This window comes from Typopeltis vanoorti, chromosome 5 (genome assembly GCF_054136105.1).
Source record: "Typopeltis vanoorti isolate ZY-2024b chromosome 5, IOZ_Tvanoo_1.0, whole genome shotgun sequence".
Lineage (NCBI taxonomy): Eukaryota > Metazoa > Arthropoda > Arachnida > Uropygi > Thelyphonidae > Typopeltis > Typopeltis vanoorti.
In genome coordinates, this window is record NC_143553.1 from 55,931,811 (window position 1) to 55,958,387 (window position 26,577).

Consider the following 26,577-nt stretch of genomic DNA (forward strand, 5'->3'; position numbering starts at 1 on the left):
TTATTGGTCCATTTTGATAAGGTTTCACTGGCCTGACAGCTATTTTGAACTGGCTGGTTCTCTTCAGAGACCAGGCAGAAGCCTTAAGAGAGCAAAAACTGTCTTTCAGTTGTAAACAAACTCTCAGTCAGTGCATAAAGTATTTACTAAAATAAAGAGCCAAAAAGGCTTCATTTCGGCAATGCAAAATTATATAAATCAAGTGGATATTAAATCCAGCATTATTTCAAAGCCGAATGTAGAAGCTATGAAAGTTTTTTTTAAAAAAAAGTTGACCAGAGAGCTTATGGGAATTCACTCTTTCATATGAAACTTTCATAGTTGCTACATTTGGCTTTGAAATAGTGCTGGATCTAATTAATACCCACTTGATTTATGTAATTTTGCATCACCAAACTGAAGCCCTTTGGCTCTTTATTTTAGTAAATATTTTATGTACTGACCAAGAGTTCACTTATGAAAAATACACCTCTCCGACACTTCAAGCTTCTTAGTACTGAAAGAGAGTTTGTGCTCTCTTAAGGTTTCTGCCTGGTCTCTGATGCTAGGGCAACTTGTAAATGCCTGCGAGTGTATTCCCGTAAGCTCTCAGATCAATTTTTTATGAAACTTTCATGGTTTCTACATTTGGCTTTGAAATAATCCTGGATTTAATATCCACTTGATTTATATAACACTAGTTATGATCTGAATTGGTTAGAGCACCACAATATACATATCACCACAGAAATGTTTTGAGAATTTTTAAGATAGTAGTCTGATAAGTACATAAACAATGTATGTGTGGGATCATCGATGACCACAACTGCATCTCTAACTTGCTGGATCATGATTGGAAAAGGAAAACCTGTAACTCTCAATATTAAAATCTCTGTGAAAGGTGGCTGGACCTCATTAGGAAAGCTAGACTGGTGAATATCAGTTTAAAGAAAATAAATCAGAATTTCAGAATGGTTAGTTATGAAAGGAAAAGTAGAGACTATGAATGATAGAACGAGGAAAATGAATTTTACCTAAAGAAGAATAAATAAAGAAGATATTAAGTTGGCCATGCTCTAACATGAGATATCAAGAGCAAAATATAGGCACCAATATAACATTTGAGATTAATAGTGATTGAAGGAGAATATTGAATTTCTGTTAAGAAAAAAAAAAAAAAAAAACATCTTGCAGATTGGAGATGAAAATTAATGTAATTGAGATTGTAAAGTGAATCTCAGAGATTTGGGTTATTTTGTCTTTATTTTCACACAATTTATCCTTTACTGACTTAAAGGCAAATTAAGGGTTGAATTAGAATCGAGGAGGACATGAAATATACAATAATAAATGCTTTATTAAGCTATGCATGAAGAATTTTATGTATTTCCTCTCTAAATTTTGTTCAACAGTTTCCCCTATCATATTACTATTAAAACTTCCATGTGTAGAGGCTTAAGTGCTGTGAGGACATCATATTGGAGGCTTAATGTATTGTATACAGCACTCAGAAAGGATTAAAACAGAATTTAATACTTCCTATATATTTTGTCTCAGTAAATGAGACATCTTCAGGGATTACAAAAAAACTAATGTAACATCAAAAACAAATAACACACAGTACTAAGCCCAACCACATGGGTGACACTAAAGTCCTATCTAGGTGGAGCGCCCTCTAAGGGCAGTAAATGTCTTGGATACAACCCACAGGATCTCATGGGAAAAAACCACCATGCTCCACCACAGCAAATTCAAAAAAGAGAGACTATTCTTAGAATCAGCAGCAGCTCTCAGGAACCAACCAAATCTCAACAAATATGGTTGCATTAAGCTTCCTAAGATTTGGGAAACGCTTATCACCAGAGGTCCCACTTTACATTCCAGGCCACCTACAACTGCCCTTAGAGGGCGCTCCACCTAGATAGGACTTTAGCATCACCCACGTGGTTGGGCTTAGTATTGGGTGTTATTTGTTTTTGATGTTACATTAGTTTTTTTTTGTAATCCCTGAAGATGTCTCATTTACTGAGACAAAATATATAGGAAGTATTAAATTCTGTTTTAATCCTTTCTGAGTGCTGTATACAATCCATTAAGCCTCCAATATGAAAAACTATTAAAACTTGTTTTAGGCCACATAGCAAATGTACTATGTAAAGAAAAAACGTTGGTATTTTCTATGATATCTAGTGTAATTCTGAAAAATATTACTTGTATGATATGTTGGAAGAAATGGCAAAAAAAGTATGGACTCTATTGTGAATTCCAAACATGGCTTTTAGCCACTTTGTTCATCTAATGAGCAGAGTGGTAGTATTACACCAAGTGATGAAACTTATCTACCACTAGAGGTACCTAGTATTACCACCAAGGCTTGGTCTTTCCACATACCTCATATCCTAAAGAAGATTAAAAGATTATCCTAAAGGAAGATTATTCCTAAAGAAGATTAAAGTGGTGGCTTGTACATAAGCACTGCAACACCTTCAAGATAAAAACAAAAAAAATAAATTTTGTTTGTGTTTATAAATAATAACAATACTTACAACATTATATAAATACAATACAACATATTAAAGGTTACAACTTATGTTCAATTTTGATTGAATAGTTTATAATTGGAATTGTTCGATTAAAGCTTTAGATTACGAAACAAATGCACTGCAATCTAACCCAGTGTCGGAATTGTCACGTTCGGTCAGTTCCAGCTAGACTCGCCAATATTTGTTTGCATTTATCACTGCACATAACAAGTGAATTGACACTGCTCGTTGAGCAGTGTCACTACAGATAAATTATATGCTTGCATGCATTATTTCTGTGAGATATGAAACTTTTATTATTGGTGTGTTTGTGATGAGGGTGAAATATTTTTGGTGAATCTTATTTTATTCTGTTAAAATAACATATAATTATTTATTTATTATAAATATAAGGCTAAATTATGACAAGTGTCACTGTTGAAAATATGAAAAAAAGTAAATTTTCTCAATTATCGTTACACGACACAAATGCACTGCGATCTAACGCAGTGTCGGAATGTCAAAACCAACACTGCTCATTGAGCAGTGTTACTACAGATATATTATATGCTTGCACGCATTATTTCTGTGTACGAAACTTTTATTATTGGTGTGCGTTTGTAGTGACAATGAAATATTTTTAATACAGCAATTTTCGTAATATGTAAATTTACTTCAAAGTTTATTTTTCACTTGGTTAGACTATAATAAATTTAGTTTAATCCTTTATCCAAGTGTGAGCAAACAAAGTTTGCACCAGAAAGTATCTTCAGGACTGGGGTAAGGTGGTACAACACCAGGCAACTCGTTGCAAAGGTGGAGCAAGCTCACATCAGTCCTATCTTGGTATCTCCCATAATGCAAAACACATCTCCTTGCAGATATGTATAATGGTATGCATTAAGGGAAGGGCCACTACCCAGACTAGTTTCAACCTTTATTGAGGTCTCTTCAGTGGGAGCCAGGCCCAATTGGAGATACCAGGCAGAAGCAGAATGCATAACATTATACATATCTGCAAGGAGATGTGTTTTGCATTATGGGGGATACTGGGATAGGAGTGATATGATCTTGCTCCACCTTTGCAACAAGTTGCCAGGTGTTGTGCCACCTTACCCCAGTCCTGAAGATACTTTCAGGCACAAACTTTGTTTGCTCACACTTGGATAAAGGATTAAACTAAATTTATTATAATCTAACGAAGTGAAAATAAACTTTCAACATCTTTCTCTAAATCCAGAGTAATTTCATAAAAAGGTGGTACACTGTTTGGCAACTCCTATAGGTGGAGATGACCTTGCTAATGCTTCTGCCTGGCTCCCACTGAAGAGACCTCAATAAAGGTCGAAACTAGTCTGAGTAGTGGCCCTCCCCTTAATGCATAACATTATACATATCCGCAGGGAGATGTGTTTTGCATTATGGGAGATACTGAGATAGGAGTGTTGTGAGCTTGCTTCACCTTTGCAACGAGTTACCAGGTTTTGTACCACCTTACCCCAGTCCTGAAGATACTTTCAGGTGCAAACTTTGTTTGCTCACACTTGGATAAAGGATTAAACTAAATTTATTATTAGTAAATTTACTTATTAATAAATTGGTTACTGATTAGGAAAAAATGAATAATTTTTCTTATTTTGTATATGCAGCACTCCCACTTAAAATTTTCGCCAGCTGCCACTGATTGATTCATACCTGGATAGTTTCTGCTATTCTAATGGTTTAATCCATTTTGACTTAGGGATATATCCAGTAGCTACAAAGAGGCTCACCAATGCAAAGATGTGAGCAGAGGATTTGATTGCCGTAAACACACCAAACTAATGAAATTTCAGCACACATACCAAGATTGTGTGCCCTGAATATCAGTTCCATCTGCATTTCTGACATCTGATGGGTTAGCATTGGTAATTCAAATTATTCATTCTATCCCAGCTATCTCTAAAAGAATATTTAGCTTCCTTTAAGGTGGTGGTCCCTTTTGTGTGAAAGCTAGTTCTGTTAAGGTTATAGTGTTAATTTATTAGGTTTAAAAATTATTATGATTATTATCATCATCCAAGATCTCCATGGAGTCAAGAGCTCATCAAGGGACGCCATAGATCACCCACACCAGCTGCCATACCTTATCTTAAATTCATTCACACTGCATGCACTCATTGCTTTCTGAGAGAACTTCCACAGATATCCCCTTGTCCTCTCACCAACTTCCATATAACAAAATTCATCACAATATCCATAACACACCCATTCAGCATTTTATAGTTGACTTCCTATCACCTCTCTTTCTCCTCTTTTATGTGTCTACAGTTCCACATACTCGCAATCTGTCCCTGTAATCTACATTCCATAATCCTGATATCATCTTTGTTACTCTTTGTACCCTTTCCTTCTTTTGTACCTCTTACCCTTTTTTTATTCGCTCTGAACCAAGGAGACCAAATCTGTGCACAGTAGTCCAGTTGCAGTCGTGTCAAGGCCTTGTAAACAGGCAAATGACTTCCATATCCTTACATGTCAATGTTTGTTTCAACATCACAGTTATGCTCTGAGTTATATTCAATTTTTGCAGTGTGACCTTTGAACTTGGAATTATCCACCATAATTCCAAGATACCTAGTCTCATCAGTTTCTTGTAACATAATACCACCAATCTAATATGCCATTGGAAATCTCATCATGACAGAGTGCATCCAGCACTTACAGAAATCATTCTGTAAGTGCTGAATATCAGTAGCATCCCTGATTTCCCCTGCCTATCTGTACATCATCAGCAAACAGTTGAAGATTTCCTCAGGTCCTTCCCAGTATCATTACTGTATAGAGCAAATGAAATGGTTCAAGGAATGATTCTGAGGCACACCAATGGTCACCTTAAATCTAGCAGATTCCCTCTTCCCCTATATACCACTTTCTGATACCTATCCATCAGCTACCCACTTATCCAAGCTAATAGCATATATTCCAATCCCATATTCTCCAGTTTATGCAACTGTCCTTCATGTGATATCCTATCAAATGCTCTAGTAAAGTCAAACAGTATTATTATTATTATTACGGGCAACTCCAGGGAGTCATTAGACTCATCGAGGGAGGCCCCAAATCATTTTCATCACAACTATTCGACATTCATACAGTATCTATCATACCTCGCCTTAAACTCATTCACTGTCACAGCATCCACCACAGACTCAGGGAGCGCATTCCACTCATTCACTACTCTAAAAGTAAAGAACCCAGCTCTAACACCTTTACTAACCACACTTTTGCCCAGTTTCCATGGATGTCCCCTAGTCCTCCCACAACCAGCCCTGTTCTCAAAAATATCTTCTGAATTAATTTTATAGAAACCCTTCAGTAATTTGAATGTCTCAATCATATCTCCCCTCCTCCGCCTATCAACCAATTTTTGCAACCCACAAATCCTCAACCTGTTCTCATACGGTTCATTCCACAGACCTGCTATCATCTTGGTCACTCGCCTCTGGATCCTCTCCACCTCCTCCCCATCAAGAAGAAACCTAGGTGACCAAATCTGAGCACAGTAGTCGAGATGAGGTCTTATCAAGGCTCGATACAGAGGAACAATAACCTGCTTGTCTCTGCTTGTCAATGTATTCTTCAGCAACCAAGTGATTTGATGAGCTGATTTGGCCACTTTTGCAATGTGTCCCCTAAATTTCAATTCCTTATCCACCAACACTCCTAAATCTCGTGCCTCATCAATTTCCTGGAGCACGGTTCCACCAATGCAGTAAACTGCCTCCCATCTTTTCACCCCAAAATGCATAACCTTACATTTTGCCACATTAAATTGACATCCATTCTCCCTAGCCCAGACCTCCAATCTATCCAAATCATCCTGCAAAATTTTGACGTCATCTGCATTCACTATTGCCCTACCCAACTTCGCATCATCCGCAAACAAATGAACTGTTCCACTCAGATCCTTTCCTATATCATTTATGAACAAATTAAACAGCAGTGGTCCAAGAACAGATCCTTGTGGTACACCACTAGTCACAGGCCGTCTTGTGGACTCTACTCCTGAGTAAACCACTCTCTGATATCTCTCCGTCAACCACCCTCCTATCCATCTCACCAACCCTATGTCCATTCCCATATGCTGCAATTTACTGATTAGAATTCCATGTGGTATCCTGTCAAAGGCCTTAGCAAGGTCCAGCAGAATCACTGTAAACCCATTACCCTTATCCAGTTCAGCCGTCACTGTGTTATAATACGTGAGCAAGTTACTGAGGCATGACCTACCCTTCACAAAACCATGCTGTCCCCGATACAGTATCCCATTTTCTTCTATCCAATCTTGTATTTTCCTCTTGACTATTTTCTCTAAGACCTTGATAATGATTCCTGTTATGCTGATTGGCCGGTAATTTTCAACAGCAGCCTTGGAACCACCTTTGTGCAGTGGAACTATTTTCCCCTCTTTCCACCCCCTTGGGACTGACCCAGTCCTGAGGCTCAAATTAAACATAATGGTCAAGGGCACTGACAATTCTTTGGCCGCTTCACGTACGACACGAGCTGGTATACCATCCAATCCCACAGATGTATTGACATTGAGGTTCTGTAATAGACTAGTTACCTCTACCTCATTCATCACAATTCCAGTATAAGCTGTTGGTTCCTCCATTTCCGCAAAGCCACCACCTGGATGATATACTCTTGCAAAGTGCTCGCTCAGTAATTCCACAACATCGACTGATTCAGTTACCTCCCTACCCTCAGCATTTTTTAAGATCATTCTACCATGAGCATTTTTCCTTTTACTTGCAACATATTGAAAAAACTGTTTGGGATTCTCTTTAGCCTGCATGGCCAATTTCCTTTCGTAATCTGCTTTTGCTTTTCTTACCACCCTTGTTACCATCCTGGCCTGAGCTTTATACTGTTCATGCACCTATATGTATCCATAATGTATCCATTCTTTTTATCTAACTTATCCATAACATTATTATAAAATATGAGCAAATTACTGAAACGTGACTTCCCTTTAGTAAATTCATGCTGTTCTTTGCAAAGTGTATGTAAGTTCTTATGAACTTCTCTAAAATCTTAACCACCAAGCCAGAGATGCTGATAGGTCAGTAGTTAGATATATCATTTTTGCATCACCCTTGTACAGAACTATTGTACATTATTTCCATTCCTGTAGGATCTTTTTCTGAGCTGACTCAAGTTATATATGTCAAGTCATTTCAGCTGAACATTCCTTTAGTACATGTGCTGATATCCCATCTGGTCTTATTGCTGAATTTATATGTGGATTATGCAACAACTCTTGAACCTCATTCTTATGAGGTTCAAGATATTCAAATAATCTGATTAGCTTCTGACACAAGAGTAAGTACCATCTTCATTCATTAAAGTTATTCTTCCACATTCATTCATTCATTCTTTCTTGTGGCATAATAATAAAATTCTTTTGGATTGCCTTTAGCCTGCATAGCCAATTTTTTTCATACTCCACTTTAACTTTCCATACAATACTAATAACTTTTATAGCCTGCACTTTATATATTTCATAACTCCTCTCACCATTATTCTCATGATGCACATTTCAGATCATCTTTTTATGCATCTCTCACTAAATAAGGATGCATGTCCATTTCACTTCCACTTTAGTTCTTCAAACTCTAGGGAAACATTCAGATACTGCATCATTAAGTATCTTTTTAGAGCTTCCCATGCATTGCTGATATACTTTTCATTCAGTAAACTGTTGGACTAAAGATGAGTTCTTCATAATTTCAACTGTGTAACCTCTCCTGATTGGAACATCCATATACAGGTATCCCTTGCTTAACGGGATTTTGCTTAACACAAATTTGATTATCGTGGCAAAATTAATCGGAAATCCCTTGATATACGCGGCAAGAGTTTTGATTAACACGCCTTTAAATTTACCATGCAAAATCATGCTCATGCCACAAGGCTGCTAGCCTCATGGTCATCCAAATTCTCTTAATGATCTGTGTGAGAATGTGAAAGTTTTATTTTTCCCACCAAATACAACATCATTGCTACAATCCATGAACATGGGCATCATTGCAACTTTTGAAAGCCTATTTTCTTAAAAAGACATTCTCAAAGGCAGTAGAAACAACAATGAGAGAAAATGCGATTACGCTCTAAGAATTTTGGAAAAATTTTAACCTTAAACATGCAATTGAAAACATTCATGACTCGTTGGAGCAAGTGCCTTCTAGCTGCATGAGAGCTGTTTGGAAAAACCTTTTGCCAGAATGTGCTGACTTGGTAGTTTTCAAATTCTGTGAACAACGTGGTTGAAGAAATCGTTGCAATTGGTGAAGACCTTGTTTTGATGGTATCGATGCAGAAGATGTTAAAGAATTATTGGATTCAAAAGATTTCAGTGACAATGATCTTCTTGAAATTGAACAACAATGCACATATGAAAACAACTAACAAATGGAATGTGAAGATCAGGTTCTAAAGGTATAATAAATTTAGTTTAATCCTTTATCTGGTTGTGTGTAAACAAAGTTTGTGCCTGAAAGTATCTTCAGGACTGGGGTAAAGTGGTACAACACCACTTTTTGTTGGTAGCTTGCTCCACCTTTGCAAGGAGTTGCCTGGTGTTGTACCACTTTACCCCAGTCCTGAAGATACTTTCAGGTGCAAACTTTGTTTGCACACACTTGGATAAAGGATTAAACTAAATTATTATAGTCTGACCAAGTAAAAAATAAACTTTTAACATCTTTCTCTAAATCAAGAGTAATTTAATAAAAAGGTGGTACACTGTTTGGCAACTCCTATAGGTGGAGATGACCTTGCTAATGCTTCTGCCTGGTATCTCTACTTGGACCTGGCTTCCACTGAAGAGACCTCAATAAAGGTCGAAACTATTCTGGGTAGTGGCCCTTCCCTTAATGCATAACATTATACATATCCGCAAGGAGATGTGTTTTGCATTATGGGAGATATTGAGATAGGAGTGTTGGTAGCTTGCTCCACCTTTGCAAGGAGTTGCCCGGTGTTGTACCACTTTACCCCACTCCTGGAGATACTTTCAGGTGCAAACTTTGTTTGCACACACTTGGATAAGGATTAAACTAAATTTATTATAGTCTGACCAAGTGAAAAATAAACTTTCAACAGGTTCTAAAGGAGATAACAATCAAAGAACTGGATGGAATATTTCGCAGTTTAGAATCGCTTAAGCAGCAAGTAATGGATATGAATCCAGATGTTAATCGAAGAATGCTTGTTTGTCGAGGTCTGGAGAGTCATTTTGCTTGTTATCGTAGAATTTATGCTGATAAGAAAAAAACTAAAACTGTTCAAATGACTCCTTTTTTTTTTGATTAAAAAAAATTGCAGTAACTAATGTAGGTACAAGTATTTATTAAACATTTACTTTGCATTCATTTTTTATCTTTCCTAAAAGAGTACCATATAAAACGAACTATTAGTACAGTAATCGATCAGGGACGAATTGTACTTTTTACCACTGATTACTAGATTTGATTAACGCGATTTTGATATACGCTGTAACATCGAGGGATTAATTAACTGCATTAATCAAGAGATACCTGTAGTTACTTACTTCCCAGGGCAGTGTGGCTTCATCACTGTCATCAACTAATGACAAAACACTTACATTCTTAACCGAGATGCTATAATCAAATCTAACACTCTTTGACTTAATGTTCCTTCTTTCACGTGCTGCACGAGAAAGTTGTCTTGCAACAACTCAATAAATTCTCCTTTTTTCTTATCAGGAGATTTCTCTTTCTTCCATCCCTCCACCAGATTCATAGCCATGCTTAATGACATTCGTATCATTGTCATGTTTGCATATCATAGCTTGTCTTACACACATCTTCACCATTCCTCCCACGATTATAGTTTGTCTCAGTATTTTGCCCGACACTATTTTGTCTCAGCCTAATTAATAATTTCTCCATTCTCCTGATGCCAAATCCATTTAAGCGCATGCGGTCCTTATAGAAAATCTTTTCTATGATCAAATACATGCCACCCACATCCAAAAACTCGCATTCTTTTCTTCTACACAGATTATGTATTGAACCATTTGCTATAATAGCTTTCTTTCTCAGAACTCAGTGTTGTTGTATGTCATTATTAATTATACTTTGCTAAAAATGTTTGCCCACCTCTCTCCTTTTTCATTCAGATCTGAAACACTTTCATTAGGAAGGTACCTACCCAAGAACTTTTACTTTGACTGTTCATGCTCTTGGACTCACCTGTGGTGTGGAGTTTCATGATATACATGATTGCTCTGTACTTAAGAAGGAAAATTTACTTTAAATTAGTAGTGTAAAAATGGAAATAAAGAGCATTGTCTTAAATTTTAAAACTTATTTGGATTAATTTTAATGCCTTAATTCAAACTGTCAATATTCATTTCAAATGTTCGGCATGATGACTCCATACTGATTCTGAATTGTAAATCTGAAACAAAAGTATCATGCATGCATAAAATAATTATATCAGTCAATGGGCATTTCTTATGTATATCATCATATCTTACACCATGGATAGTTTAGCATAATATAAAATTCTACATTCTAATTAGATATAGATAATAAATCAGGTTTTATATGATGTAAAGTTACCTAACAGCTTAGAGTAGAGCACAAATGAACAAAGAAAAGCTATTATGGATTATGTGTTATCAGGGCCGGCTCTACTGATGGTGCAACACATGCATTTGCATGGGATAGCAAGTTTTTGTGGGCAGCAAAATTGGCCTAAACTATACAAAAAATAAATCGTAAAAAAAGTCATTTATTCCTTCTCTGTTGAAACCAGACCTCAGGATGTCGTTAGTTAAATTTTTACACAATAAAACTTCATTGTACTGTATATTTTTTAAAAATCACAATCATTTAAAATAATGTAGTATTATGTTTTCTTGTAGAAAGGCTTATATGTTGGTTGCACATGATTACTAAATAACTTAAGGAATTCACAACATATACTGGAATATAAATTAAAATAAACTTTAATATATACTTCCTATATTTGAGCAACGTCACGTTGCCATCTTCATGGGAACATAAGATTAAGACACATGCATGCAGGCACTAAGAACAGCAAATGAGGTCGAAGTGAGGAAACTACTGTTTTTCCTAAAGTCCTGATGGTGCCCCCTAGTGAGCTATATTAGATATTCTTGGCCGTTGGGCTGAAGTTCTCAAGATATATGTCTCTCCCAAATTTCGGGAAGTCTTATGCATCCAAATTTGTTGAGGTTCGGCATGTTTCTTAGGGCTGAGGCTGATTCTATGAATAGTCTTTCAAATTTATACTTGCTGCGGTGTATTATTTTTGCTTTCTTCCACCTTATTCTATGGCGTGTATCCAGAGCATGGTCTGCAGGCCCAGAGTGGCTGTGCTGGTGAAACCGGATATTAGTAATATTAGTAACAGTGAGGGCAGAAACAAAACTGATTTAACATCTTCCTCTTCAAAAAAATTAAGTGATGAACTTGAAATGAACATTGATCCAGCAAGATGGAATCTCTCTTTAAGTGATGCTGAAAGACTGGAAATCATAATGAAAGGTCTGCTGGTGAGACCAGAAAGTGACTTCATTTTTTCTGCATATCTCTAATGGTCAGAAATTTTCATTAAATCATTACACTAAGGAACTAAGCAATGGAGAACATATTAATTGGTCATGTTTAGTGTATTCTAAAGAAAAAGATTCTGTATTTTGTTTCTGTCGTAAGTTATTTTCCAGTAATAAAATTTCATTCACTGCTGACGGATATAATGGTTTGGGGCATTTATATCTGTATCTTAATGAACACGAAAAATCTGAAACCACTTGGAGTCGCATAAGAAGTGGTTTGAGTTGTCACCTAGGCTTAAATTAAATCAGACAATTGATTCAACGCAACAAAAATTGTTAAATGCAGAGGCCCAGCTCTGGAGGAGCATAATAGAACCTAATTGCCATTGTATGTTCATAATAATGGCAATTTTTTGAAGCTTGTTGAATTAATTGCCAGATTCGATAATGCTATATCTGAACATTTACTGAGAGTATCTCGTGGATCAGCCCAACATTATCTTGTAAAAAAACATTCAAAATGAATTCGTTTGTATCCTCTCTGGGACCATGAAAAGGAAAATAATTTCTATGGTGCAGAATGCTAAATATTACAGCATAGTTGCAGACTGTATTCCCCACGTAAGTCATATTGAACAATTAACATCAATTGTAAGATTTATTAATATGGATCCAGGTTATAACAATATCCATGAGCACTGTGTTGGTTTCATTCCTGTAGAAGCCACTACAAGCTCAGTTTTAACTGAGCCTGTATTCTAAAAAATTGTCAGATATGAATATTCCTATCGCAACATGAAATGAAAACATTCAAATCCCTAATGTGGAGTTCAAGAACACATTAGGAATTTGAACTTGAGAGCTTTTTTTATACCTTGCTCTTCTCATTCTCTGAACTTAGTTGTCAGTGATTTTTCTATGTTATCTAGTGAAGGGATTTCATTCTTGAAACAGTTCAGAAATTGTATGTGTTTTTCTTAGCATCAGACATTGCATTGGGAAATCCTTAAAAAACATATTACAACTGTAAATCCCAAGCCACTAAGTACCACCCGCTGGAAATCTAGAATCGAAGCCGTTCATCCTTTAAGATATTATATTGATGAATTTTATGATGCTTTGATAGAAATTGCTGATGATGAGTCAGTGGACAAAATAGCAAGACATGAAGCTGGATCTCATTCCCTTAAGCACAGAGATTTTTAAATTTTTGTGTTGTCTGGTTATAAGGCACTATGTTTTAAATGAAATTAATGTTGCTACTAAATTATTTTAAAGCATAAAAATGGAATTGTCTACTGCCATATCTACTTTAAGAAATGTTCTCCAAAGCCTTGAGAATATCAGAAATGATGAATCATTTCAAAATTTTCTTGTAGATGCTACATTAGTTGAAAAAGTTGAAGCTGATCCTAATTTGAAACCAGTGTTTGTAAGTACTAGAGTGTATTGGCAGAAAAAAAACAACATGATTATGAAGCAAAAGATGAGCCTATTTCTGATCCCGAAACTAAATTTAAAATTGAGTTTTTCTTTCTTATTATTGATGTAGCATTGAGTTCTATCCACAAAAGATGTGGGCAATTGGAATACCACAATTCATATTTTTTGTTTTTACATGACATATAATATCCCTAAATTGAAATCTGAGCCGAAAAATGAGCTTTTAAACAAATGTAAAAATCTAGAAAGTATTCTAACACATCAAGAAAATAGAGACATTGAGCTATTTGATGAATTGAGAGTGGTTTCTCACTTAGTACCAGAAAATACGCTTCCAATTGAAGTGCTACGTTATGTAGTTGAAAATAACTTTGCTCCTAATGTTGCAGTAGCCTTAAAAATATTACTGTCATTACTGGTAACAGTTGCAAGCAGTAAGCATAGTCTTTCAAAACTAAAACTTATTTACATTCTACAATGGCCGAAATGCGAATGGAAAGTCTTGCCATGATTTCAATTGAACATAAAATTGGTCAGAAATTAGACTACACTGGCCTTATTTGTGATATGAAAGCAAGAAAAGTTTCGTTATAAACATAGGTTTACATTTTAACAATGACACATGTTCTAAAATCTAAAAAAAATATATATTTACCATAGTTACATGTTTGTGATTTAGCAGTTCTTCATTCTACATGATGTGATGAGCATTACTTACATATAAGTTAATAGTAATACATTATAAAAACAATATTTTTAGGTAGTATTTGTGATATTAATGAATTTTGCAGCAATAAAATTATTGATTTTTCAAATAAACTAATTTTTAATAATTGCCACTTTGTTATAATTTAATTAAAAGTTACAGCAGGTGCATTTACTCTGCATATGAAGTATACTCGTCTTCGCTTGATTTTAATTACCCACACAGATGCAATTTTCAGAACAAAATTCCACTGTTAAAGGGTTAATTGTCTCTCTTTCTGTAAAAAATATAGTTTATTGATCATTTTTCATTAACTTATTAATTTTCATTAGTTAATGCTACTATTTAGAATTTATGATCTGACATGCTGAAGCCTAGCTTAACGTCATGGCTTTTAAGACATCGTTAAAAAATTTTTTTAAAGAGAGGGGGTGACAAAATATGCTATTTCACAGGTTAGCAACTAGGACCAGCCCTGCATGTTATTATGTGAAAGAGATAAGAAAAACATCATTGCAACAGAAATGAGATATATGAGACAAATAGCAGGTTATATGAGTGAGACCAGAAAAAAAGAGAGATGAAGGTATTACTGAAAGAACAAAAGTAAAGGGGGAAAAAATAGAAAAATACAGGACAAAATGGAAAGTGCATCTAGACTGAATGTCATAATAGAATATCGAGGACGATGATGAATTGAAATCCAAAGGGGTGAAGAAATAGAGGTAGGCCGATGAAATTCTGGGATGAGACTGAAACAGGCCACCTTGGCCTATATTTGTGAAAGAAGTAAGAAGGAAAAAAAGGTGTTATTATGTTACTTACTTGCAAAAGAGACTGAGTCTTGGGCTGAACAGCAGGATATACTTTTTTTTTTTTTTTTTGGCCTGGGAATTCAGACTTATCCTTCCATAAAAGAAATAAATGGTCTAAGAATACTTACCTGATCACCTGCAACAAGTACTTACTCAACAGTTAGCTTCAATGTTACAGTGGAATGGATAATGTTGATGATTCATATCGTTAAATAGAAACAAATTATTGTCATGATATTGGTAATATAAATTAATTGCTAATATTGATAATAATGACATCTATAGAGTTAGCCAACTCTTATTATAGCAAACACCATTATAATAAACCTCTTCACCCTACAAATTACTAAAAAGTCCCATCTGAAGCCCCAGTAGGTGCATACATTTTACCTACTGGGCTTCAGATGCTTTGTTTCATTTTTGTATACTCTCTTTGTATTGGTCCTGTAAAAACTACTACTCACCAACTTAAATGGTTCTGTCATGTTGTCTCTTTTCTACCTATTCACCAAAATTTGCAATTTACATTTCCTTAGGCTCTCTCCACAACCAACATTCCAGTGTTATGATATTATTTCAGTTGTTGTTTAAGAGATACTTGTGCATGATGATAAGAGATACTTGATAAGGAAATTTACATTTCCTTAGGCGCTCTCCACAACCAACATTCCAGTGTTATGATATTATTTCAGTTGTTGTTTAAGAGATACTTGTGCCATGAGAGATTTCTTCAATTAACATGAAAACACAAGGTTTTAGGAACTCTTGCAATGTTCCTGTTATACTTTACATTCTTTGTAGCCATTAATCTGTTTAAGAGATACTTGTGCCATGAGAGATTTCTTCAATTAACATGAAAACACAAGGGATAAGTAATACTATTTATTTATCCCTGTGTTATTTAAGTTGCTCTACTCCAGAACCTTGTCTGGAATTTCCTCATGACAACAGCAACCAGGTGATCCAATTTCTTATAACAGTCCAGGTGTAGTCTTGAGCCACTTATGGTTAGTCTTATTTATTAATAATATTTCATGTAGATCAAGGCGCTCTGTATAGTGGTACAACTACATCCATGTCCTTATCATAGCATCAGTATTCTGTATAGTTTTTGGAACTCTTGCAATGTTCCTGTTATACTTTACATTCTTTGTAGCCATTAATCTCTGCTTCAGGTTGCAAATCTCATCCATTTCCTAGAGCATTAGAGCAGGGGTACCAATACAGTATATGCCCTTGTACTTCTGCACTCCAGAGTGCAAATGTTACACTATTTACATTAAATGGCAATCTCACACATCTAATCAAGCTGAAGTATATTTAAATCTTTGCAAAAGGACTTATTATGCCTTAGAATTCTCCTTAGTCTGCAAATCACAGAATATCCCTTATCCACATAAATATCAACAAATAAGCTGAAGAATACCAACTTCCTGATATCCTTCACATGACTAATCTTCTAGCTAATCTATTATTGATTTTCCTCCATTTTTTCCCAAAATAATACCACATATAATGCACGTTTATCACTTTTTTACATAAAACTCAAGTGGATTGCTAAAGAAGGACCTAATCTTTATAAACTCCTATTCACAGTCAGAGAAAGTACTATGTCTAATTATCCCAGTTCTGTATGCCTGGATTTAAACATTATTTAATATATGTAACATTCTAATTAAATAATATAATTAACATATTATTAATTATATGTGAGATTCTTTTAATTTTTATTTTTCATAACAGATGCAATTATGTTGTAAGGAAAGCTTGAAGGACTGGCTATATGTAAATAATGAAACCCGAAACAGAGAACAGGTTCTTGATATTTTCGATCAGATTGTTTGTGCAGTACAATACGTCCACAATTGTGGTCTCATTCACAGGGATCTTAAGGTATGCATATTGATTTAAGTATTGTTCACTTGGTAAAGCCAAGTTTACATTATAACATTTGACTTAATTAATTGAGGGTGGGTAATTGTTTTCTTTAATTTGTAGATTCAAAATGAATAAATTTTTATTACCTGTTTGAAAATTTTTCCAACATTACAAGATTTATTTAGGATCCATCAAATATAATTCATGTATCTAGTGCCCTACTTCACTTGATACAGATAAATGACAGAAATTATTGAGTCAGTACTGCATTTGTATTAAGTGTGTTGTTTGATGTATAAATTATGTATGGTTAATTTTTCTGTTTATGTATAAAACATGTTTGAAAGAAAACGTGCAGCCATTATTAACCTTAATGAATGATGATGGTCATGAGGAGACAGAAGCAGATAAAATAGTTGAGTTACTGAGTGACCACTTTGCAAGCATATATCTTCCTAGTGACATTACTGCTTTAACCTATGTGACTGACACTAATGTGGGAACAGAGGTGGATGAATTGGAGGTTCTTAGGATATTGCAGAATCTCAATGTAAATACATCTGTGGAATTAGATGGGATATCATCTAGGGTTTTGTGAGAATGTGCAAGCAAGGGAACTGGCAATGCCTTTGAGTAAGCTGTTTAATATAAGTCACAGCTCTAGTAGAGTGCCAAAGGAGTGGAAAGAGAGCAAAATTATTCCTTTGCTTAAGAGAGGTTCTAAGACTACAGTAGCAAATTATAGACCACTCGTATCTCACACATGGTGGTAAAAGTACTATAAAAATTGATAAGAAAGAGAATTCAAGAATGGATAGATAAAAATGTGATACCGTATGAGGGTCAACACAGCTTGGTGAAGGGTCGGTCATGCCTTAGTAATTTACTAACTTTTTATAATAGAGTAACAGATGAGTTGGATAAAGGAAATGGCTACACAATGATTTTGCAAATGCATTTGACTGAATACCACATGGAACACTTTTATGCAAATTAGAACAAATGGGTATGGATGTGACACTGGTTAAGTGGATAAGAGGATGGCTTCTGGACAGATATCAAAAAGTGGTATATGGAGGAGCAGAATCGAGGTGAAAACAAGTGACTTATGGCATGCCACAAGGTTCAGCACTGGGACCATTGCTGTTTAATTTGTACATAAATGATATAGCAAATAATCCGAAAGGAAATATTCAGTTGTTTGCTGATGATGTAAAATTAGGTAGAGTAATAATTAATCAAGGCGATGTGGGGAGCTTGCATGACGATTTAATGGGTGTTGGCTCAAATGTGGAGAAATGTAAAGGTATGCATTTTGGATTAAATAGATTACATACCATTTATCACATTGATGGCACTGTACTCTAGGAAATAGATGAAGCTAGAGATTTTAGAGGTGGTGGTAGACAGAGTTAAAATTTAGAGGACATGTTACTAAGGTAGTCCATAAGATTACTTGGCTAGTGAAAAACATTAATAAGTAGAGATAAGGACGTTGTAATTCCTCTTTACATCCACATCTGGATTACTGTGCTTAAGTCATGTCCCCTGGGTTTCTTGGGGATGAGGAAGCGGTGGAGCAGATTCAGAGCCGAGTGGCCTGTGAAATGTTTTCTATGAGAATAAATTGAAGGTGTGTGGATTGCAGAAGTTGGTTGATAGAAGAAAAAGAGGGGATATAATAGAAACATTTAAATTACTTAAAAGGATTTTATAGGATAGATGCAGATGAAATGTTTCAGCACTTGGCTAGAAGGACCAGAACAAGGGGTCATCCCTGGAAGTTGAATAAAGGTGTGGTCAGTAGGGGCATGAGGACAAGATTTTTTGCTTGGAGAGTGGTGATTGAGTGGAATGGGTTGCCAGAGTTGGTTGTGAGTGCTTTGTCTGTTAATGGGTTCAAGGAGAGGTATGATAGATTGTGTGATTAGAGGGGTCTCCTATGATGAGTCTGACTCCAATGAAGTGCCAGTATAATAATAATAATAATTACTGCTTTTCAGATATGATTGATCAGTTAAAGCAGAACTATGTTAAAAACATTTCATTGACTTTCCATTATTTGAAAGGAACACCCCACATTATAATGGCCATTTTCACTGTTTGTTTCTTACTCTTTAATATGGCCATAATCTACTATCTTCTTCAGGGTAACTACAGGTGAACAATTTACAAACCTACATGCATCTCACACTTATAACAGATGTGATAAAGTGTGATGTTATTTGAAGTTATGATCTGATTCACTGTTGCTTGTTACATTGAAGAATTGAAGGATGCTTGTTTGACTACATATCTTACTGTGATATGAAGTCAAACTCATAACTCACAGTGTTGAAGTAGAAGTCCAAATATATTTTATGAAGTTGTGATTCAATTCATTGTTTCTTGTGGCATTCTGCACATCATATTGTTTGGGTTTAAAACCAAACTCATTCATATCCTACACTGCAGAAGTAGAAGACTAAATGATACTTAGCAGAAGAACGTCATTGCATTAAGTGCATGTTGCTTTATCTTTTCTTTTATGTGCAATATCCACTGCATGTATATTCATTTTTTCTAACCTCAGTTGCCTGACCTGTTTGACCAGAATATGGAACAAAATATTGGCATATACATCAATGTGTAATAGGTTTAGTTTAAGCCATTATCCAAGTATGAGCAAACAAAGTTTGGGCTTGAAAGTATCTTCAGGACTGGGGTAAGGTAGTAGTACAACACCGGACAACTTGTTGTAAAGGTGGAGAAATATCATAAACTCTCAACATCAGTGTGATAAGGCTTAAATGCTGGAAGAAACTCATGTTAGAAGCTTAATGGAGTAAAACACCACTGAGAAAAGATTAAAAATAATATTAATTCTTCCTCTACCGTATTTACTCCAATATAATTCGCCCTTGTGCATACCTCTTACCCTTGATTTTACTTTACTAAAAAAAAAGAAATTAAAAAGTTTTGCATATAGTTTGCATTTGAAAAGAGTTTAAAACTTTAAGAAATAGATAGAGAATGTTGTTATGGCAGTTTCAGATATTTTGGAATTCGGGTGAAGAGAATCATCATTTCAATTCTTGTAGAAAGCCATATATGCCGGTTAAACATGATTATTAAATACTTAAGGAATTGAAAGCATATACTAGAAATATAAATTAAATCAAACTTTAATATATACTTTCCAATAATTGCCATCTTCATGGGAACTTAAGATAAAGACACGTGCACACAAATACTACACAACAGCAAATGAGAAACGAAGCGAGTAAGCTACCATTTTCCTAATGGTTCCCCTTAGTGGGCTATATTACGTGTTCTTGGCCTTTAGGCTGAAGTTCTCCTGATGTATGTTTCCCAAATTTGGGGCAGTCTCATGCATCCAAATTTGTTGAGGTTTGGCATGTTCCTAAAGGCTGAGGCTGATTCCATGAATAGTCTTACATATTTGAACTTGCTGCGGTGTATTACTGTGGCTTTCTTCCACCTTATTCTGTGGCAAGTATCCAGAGCATGGTCTGCAAGCCCAGAGTGGCTGTACTGGTGAAATCAGATGTTGTCCTTGTGTTCTGAGATTCTGATATTTTCTGTCCTGCCTGTTTAGCCAAAGTAGGACAATTTTCTATATGGTCTGTAGCAAGAGGTCAGGTCATGTTTTTTTAAGATTTTGTTGATTTTATCCAAGGTGCCTTTGATGTAGGGAATGGTGATGGATTTAGAGTAATCTTTTTTGTGAAAAGGAGGGGGGGAGGGGGTTGTGGATAGTGGTTTTCGTATTTTTTTTTTTGGGGGGGGGCAGCCATTGGCTGAGAAAGTGTTAAGAATGTGATTTAGTTCAGTGGTTAGGGCTTTGTCATTTGAACAGATCAGTTTAGCCCTGTTGGATAGTGTCTTGATAACTCCATATTGTTGTGAGGGGGGGGGGGGATTGTTGGTGAATGTATCTGCCTGTATGGGTGGGTTTTCTATAAACTGAGAAAACCAAGGTTCCATCAGGTTGGCAGATGACTAGTGTGTCTAGGGAGGGGAGGCTATTGTTTTCCTCTTTTTCCAGGGTGAACTTGATTCTGGGGTGTTGGTTGTTAAGCGTATTAAGAATGAGAGGAGTGTATCCGAGCCATGTGGCCAAATAGCGAACACATCATCAACATAGCAAAGCCATTTAGTAGGTTTTTGTGGGGCAGAGTTTAAGACTTTCTCTTCAAAAGTCTGTATAAAGAAGTTGACGAAGGGTGGGGAAAGTGGTGAACCCATGGCTCTCCCCTCTATCTGTTTGTAGAATTTTTTTCTGCCAAACGAAATAGCCTGAGTTCATTGTGAACTGAAATAGGGCTGAGATATAGGGAGGAAATTTAGCTTGGATTAGCTCTAAGGTTTCTTTGAGGGGGACATTTGTGAATAAGGAGGAGATGTCAGAACTGACCTTCATGTTGAAATGTAACGTTTTCTACACTGGCTTTGAAGTGGACTGAGTTTTTTGTGTGTGATGGTGTGTTGCCAGTATAGTGTGGAAGCGCTTGGCTAAATATTTAGCTAGTTAGTACGTGGAGGAATCAATGCCATCCACTATGGGACGTAATGGCACATTTTCTTTATGTATTTTTGGGAGCCCATATATACTGGGGAAGGGGGGGGGTCTAGAGTTATATGATTTTAGTTTGTTAGTAATCTCCACAGGCCAAGAAGTGACATTCTTAAGAAACCTATGGAGTTTTCTAATTTGTGAGTTGGTGGGATTGTATTCACTGGGGAGGCAAGTAGCCCGATCTAATAGTAAAGCATTAAGCTTACCTGTGTAGTCAGCATGATTAAGTACCACAGTGGCATTCCCCTTATCCGCTTTGGTGATAAGTATTTCTTTGTTTTTCTTCATTTCCTATAGAGACTTGTATTCACTATTGGATATGTTGGTTTTTGGTGGTCTTGCTTTTGTGAGAACACACAGGCTACATCCAATCTAATATCATTAGCAATGTGGTTTGGAAGATGGCGAATCCTAAGTTTAATCTGGATCATTAATTCCTCAGCCAGTATTTTCCTAGGAGTAATGGCGAAGTTGTGACCATGTGACAGAGCGTTGAGTGCTTAAGGCTTCAAAATAACTCAAGAAAGGTTAACTACAGTGTTGGTCTGTAGTTTTGGTTTGGACATCGAGTTCTTTTTTAATTTATCAAACTTGTTGATATGTCGACTCCGTATTTTTTTAAATTCTTTATTTTCTGCAGTGCACGAGACATCATGTAGAATTGACCAAAGATTGTGATTTAGCATATTAGAAAGCTCTTCCTCCAAAGCTAAAATAGCTCTGTTTGTGGCAAATAAAGAATTCAAAAAAATACGGAGTCGACATATCAACAAGTTAGATAAATTAAAAAAGAACTCGACATCCAAACCAAAAGTACAAACAAACACTGTAGTTAACTTTCTTCAGTTATTTTGAAGCCTGAAACACCCAGTGCTCTACCGCGTGGTCACAACTTCGCCATTGCTCCTAGGTAAATACCGGCCGAGGAATAGTTCTCAGATTAGAACTATTCACCGACTCCTTAAGAAAGTCACCAACAAACTTAAACCTTATAACTTTAGACCCCCCCCCCCCTCCCCCGATTATATGGACTCCCAAAAATACATAAACAAAATGTGCCATTGCTTCCCATAGTGGATGGCATTGATTCCCCAACATATAAATTAGCCAAACATTTAGCCAAAACACTCACACACTACACTGGCAACGCACCATCACACATAAAAAACTCGGCCCACTTTAAAGCCAGTATAGAAAACCTCACACTCCAACACACTGACATAATGGTCAGTTTTGACGTCTCCTCCCTATTCATTAATGTCCCACTCAGAGAAACCCTTGAGCTCATCCAAGCCAAGTTTCCTCCCGATATCTCAGCCCTATTTCAGTTCACAATGAACTCAGGCTATTTCGTTTGGCAAGGAAAGTTCTACAAACAGATAGAGGGGACAGCCATGGGTTCACCACTTTCCCCACCCTTGGCCAATTTCTTTATGGAGACATTTGAAGAGAAAGCCTTAAACTCCGCCCCACAAAAACCCACTATTTCTCTTCGTTATGTGGATGATGTGTTTGCTATTTGGCCACATGGCTCAGACACACTCCACTCCTTCCTAACACACTTAAACAACCAACATCCCAGAGTCCAGTTCACCTTAGAAAAAGAGGAAAACAACACCCTCCCCTTCCTAGACACTTTAATCACCCGCCAGCTTGATGGATCTTTGGTTTTCTCTGTTTACAGAAAACCCACCCACACTGGCAGATACATTCACCAGCAATTCCCCCCCCCTCACAACAATATGGGGTGATAAAAACACCATATAACAGGGCAAAATTAATCTGCTCAGATGACAAGGCCCTGACTATGGAACTAAACCACATCCTCAACACTTTCTTAGCCAATGGCTATAACCCCAAAAAAATCCAAAAAATACTAAAACCTGTAAACCACAACCCCCCTCCCCCCCCTCCACAATAAAGACTACACCAAGTCTATCCCCTACATCCAGAGCACCTCTGAAAAAATAACTAATATCCTCAAAAAATATGACCTTACTTCCTGTTACAGACCATATAAAAAGTTGGCATCCCTTATCCGCTCTACCAAAGACCAACCTCTTTCCCTAGACCTACCTGGTGTATACCAGGTCCCTTGCAGCTGCAAATTGTCCTACTTTGGCCAAACAGGCAGAACAACAAATATCAGGATTTCAGAACACCAAGACTACATCCGGTTTCACCAGTACAGCCGCTCTGGGCTGGCAGACCATGTCGTAGATACCCACCATAAAATTCATTGGAAGAAAACAAAAATAATCCATCGCAGGAAGTTTAAATACGAAAGATTATTCAAAGAATCTTCAGCAGCTCTAAAAAACGTTCCTAACCTCAACAAATTTGGGTGCATGAAGCTGCCCCAAATTTGGGAGACTTTCATTATGAGAACTTCAGCCCAACTGCCAAGACTACCAAATTAGCCCGCAAGAGGGCACCATTAAGACTTTAGGAACAAAATTAGTTTCTTACTTTCTTCCTCATTTGCTTTGTTAGTTCCTTAGTGCACATACCATATCTTTATGTTCCTGAAGATGGCAATGTGACATTGCCAAAATATAGAAGTGATTCATTAAAGTTATCTTTAATTAATATACTTTATATGCGTTGTTAATTCCGTAAATTAATTACCAGTTAAAACTATACAACTCTAGACCCCCCTCCCCCCATATATGGGGGCTCCCAAAAATACATAAAGAAAATGTGCCATTATGTCCCATAGTGGATGGCATCGATTTCCCCCCCCCCCCATGTACAAACTAGCTAAATATTTAGCCAAAGAGCGCTCTCACACTATACTAGCAACACACCATCACACATAAAAAACTCAGCCCACTTCAAAGCCAGGGTAGAAAACCTTACATTCCAACATAATGACATAATGGTCAGTTTGAAAACTATAGACTAAGTGATTTAACTGACCATTGATCTGTTGACTGTTAAATAAATAAAATACATTGCATCAATTAATTAAGAAAATTGAATACCTAGTCTATTTACATGCTCAGTTGTTTATAAATATAGGGAAAGTGAACTTGTTAGGATTGCTTTGAGTCCTACTTTTACTTTTCATTGTGAACATGAAGTAGTTCCAAGTCCCATCCATAACTTGATGCATGTTGGTAATCTAGCATCCAAGAGTTGAACAATGCCTGGCCTATTTTTATTTGGCTGGCTCTGTTTAGTGAACTAATAACAAAATTCTGATGACATAGAATTTTATTTTATTTTGGATCAGAGTGCTGTAATAACTAAATTTCTGGTGGTCTTGATCCATTTGTTAATGTTAACATCCTCAGGTCTGGTTCTTTACTGGCATTTGAAATTTGTTAAGGTTTGTTTGAATGAATACAACCTTACAAGCCTCTTGAACATTCAGACATAGTATGTGAAGATGGGTACATTTCTGCAGAATATTTTCAAGGCATGATCAGAAACATTTAGTTTCTCATAATAAATCTGATATGATGTTGGGGTGGGGGGGGGGTGAAGAGATTCTTTTTGGATCAATATATACCATATTTAAAATGATGGGAAATTGGATCTTTCCAATATGCAACAACAATAAGGTTAAAATTCATACCACTTCACTTGACTTTTTCAGTGGATGCAAAAATGGTCCTGTTTTGTCTTTGTTATGATGTGCAGTATGCATTATTTTTCCCTTATAACTTTAAAATCCTATGTTGTGTGGCCAACATATGGAATGTAGTACTAACAGGTTATTTCATGTGCACTTGAAAAAGATAATTTGTCAAGCTTTGTAAAGCAGGAAATCTGGGATGAAGGTAGGAAGCCAAAGAAAAGCTTTTTTTATAGGGAATAAGTTTTAGAAGAAAAGCTAAGTTTCTCCTAAAACAGTTATTCTTCAGTTTACTATTTTTACAACCCTAAATCAAATATAGAACAAAATCTCATTCAAAAGCTTTGTTGATATAGGAATTGAGATTTGTGTAAATTGTACTTGAAATGAAGAAAAGAGCCTAATGTTTGCAATAAGTTATCAGGTATGAGTTGTGTAGCATTTGGCATAAAATGCTTTAGTATTGTGATGATTTAAAAGATGATTTCTAAGATTCAAGATATTCTCTTTTTGTTAATGGTTTTCATTAAAAGTTTTGTTGACCTGATAGTAGTTTTAAACTGCTAATTCTCATGATTGATAAGACAGAAATGCAAAATACAGTGATACCTCGGCTAACGAAGATAATTCGTTCCGGAACCACATTCATTAGCCGAAACATGATTTCCAATAGGTTTCTATAGAAAATCGTTTAATTCGTTCTGGATGCTGCCTACTATTTAAAGATAAGTTTTATAAAATAGTAAAAAGCACACTATAAAAGGGCAAAAACTCATCAAAGGCTGAGATGGACATTTCCATTCTCCATCTAATTGGGTGCTACCCAATTAGATGGAGAATGGAAAGTAGAATGAAAAAACTGACGATCTTTACACTATTATATACACTTTATTAAACTGAAAATATGTACACAAAGTTTTTACTATTCTTCTTCTAAATTTTCAAAATTTATTCAAGGTAAGTCTCCTCTTCTTCAGTAGCTGGCCTCTGTCTCTTTACTGAAGGAGAAGTCAAAAATCTGTCCAAAGTTCATTGAACTTCTCTTTTTTTCAGAATGTTTTTAAAGTGATTCAGACACTTGTCTTCAATCAAGGCACAAAGTCTGTTCATTTCAGCTTTATTGGGATGCCTCTTTGTAGCCAAAGACTGAAACTCTTCCCAGTAGTGCAGCATTTTTTTTAATGTCACCTGTTGGCATTCTTCTCTTTTTATTGCTATCTCCCCTCCTCTGATGAGCACTCTTTCCTGATTTGGTTGCTTTTTCAACTCTTCAAGATCTTCTGTTGTCAGATCTTTTGAGCGTTCTTCAACTAATTCTTCTACATCTTCTTCATTTACCTGCAAATGTAATGCTTTGCCCAAGGAGACTATCTTATCTATAATATTTTCATGTTTGCTGCTTTATGTTAGCACGCGCATCCACTAAAACGTTCGTTAGCCGAGTCCGAAAAACAGCAAAAAAAATCTTCGTTAGCCGAAA

At 36.0% G+C, this 26,577-nt stretch overlaps 1 protein-coding gene across 4 annotated transcripts in view; it reads left to right on the forward strand.

Annotated features, from left to right (window-relative positions):
- LOC150106429 (eukaryotic translation initiation factor 2-alpha kinase 3-like) overlaps positions 1 to 26,577 on the forward strand; it is a 326,794-nt gene that overhangs the window by 235,616 nt on the left and 64,601 nt on the right. For all 4 annotated transcript variants that reach the window (XM_090393133.1, XM_090393132.1, XM_090393130.1 and 1 more), the window contains one exon: positions 16,804 to 16,953. In XM_090393133.1, the coding sequence (XP_090249259.1) occupies positions 16,804 to 16,953 (150 nt within the window). The remainder of the gene's footprint in view (positions 1 to 16,803; positions 16,954 to 26,577) is intronic.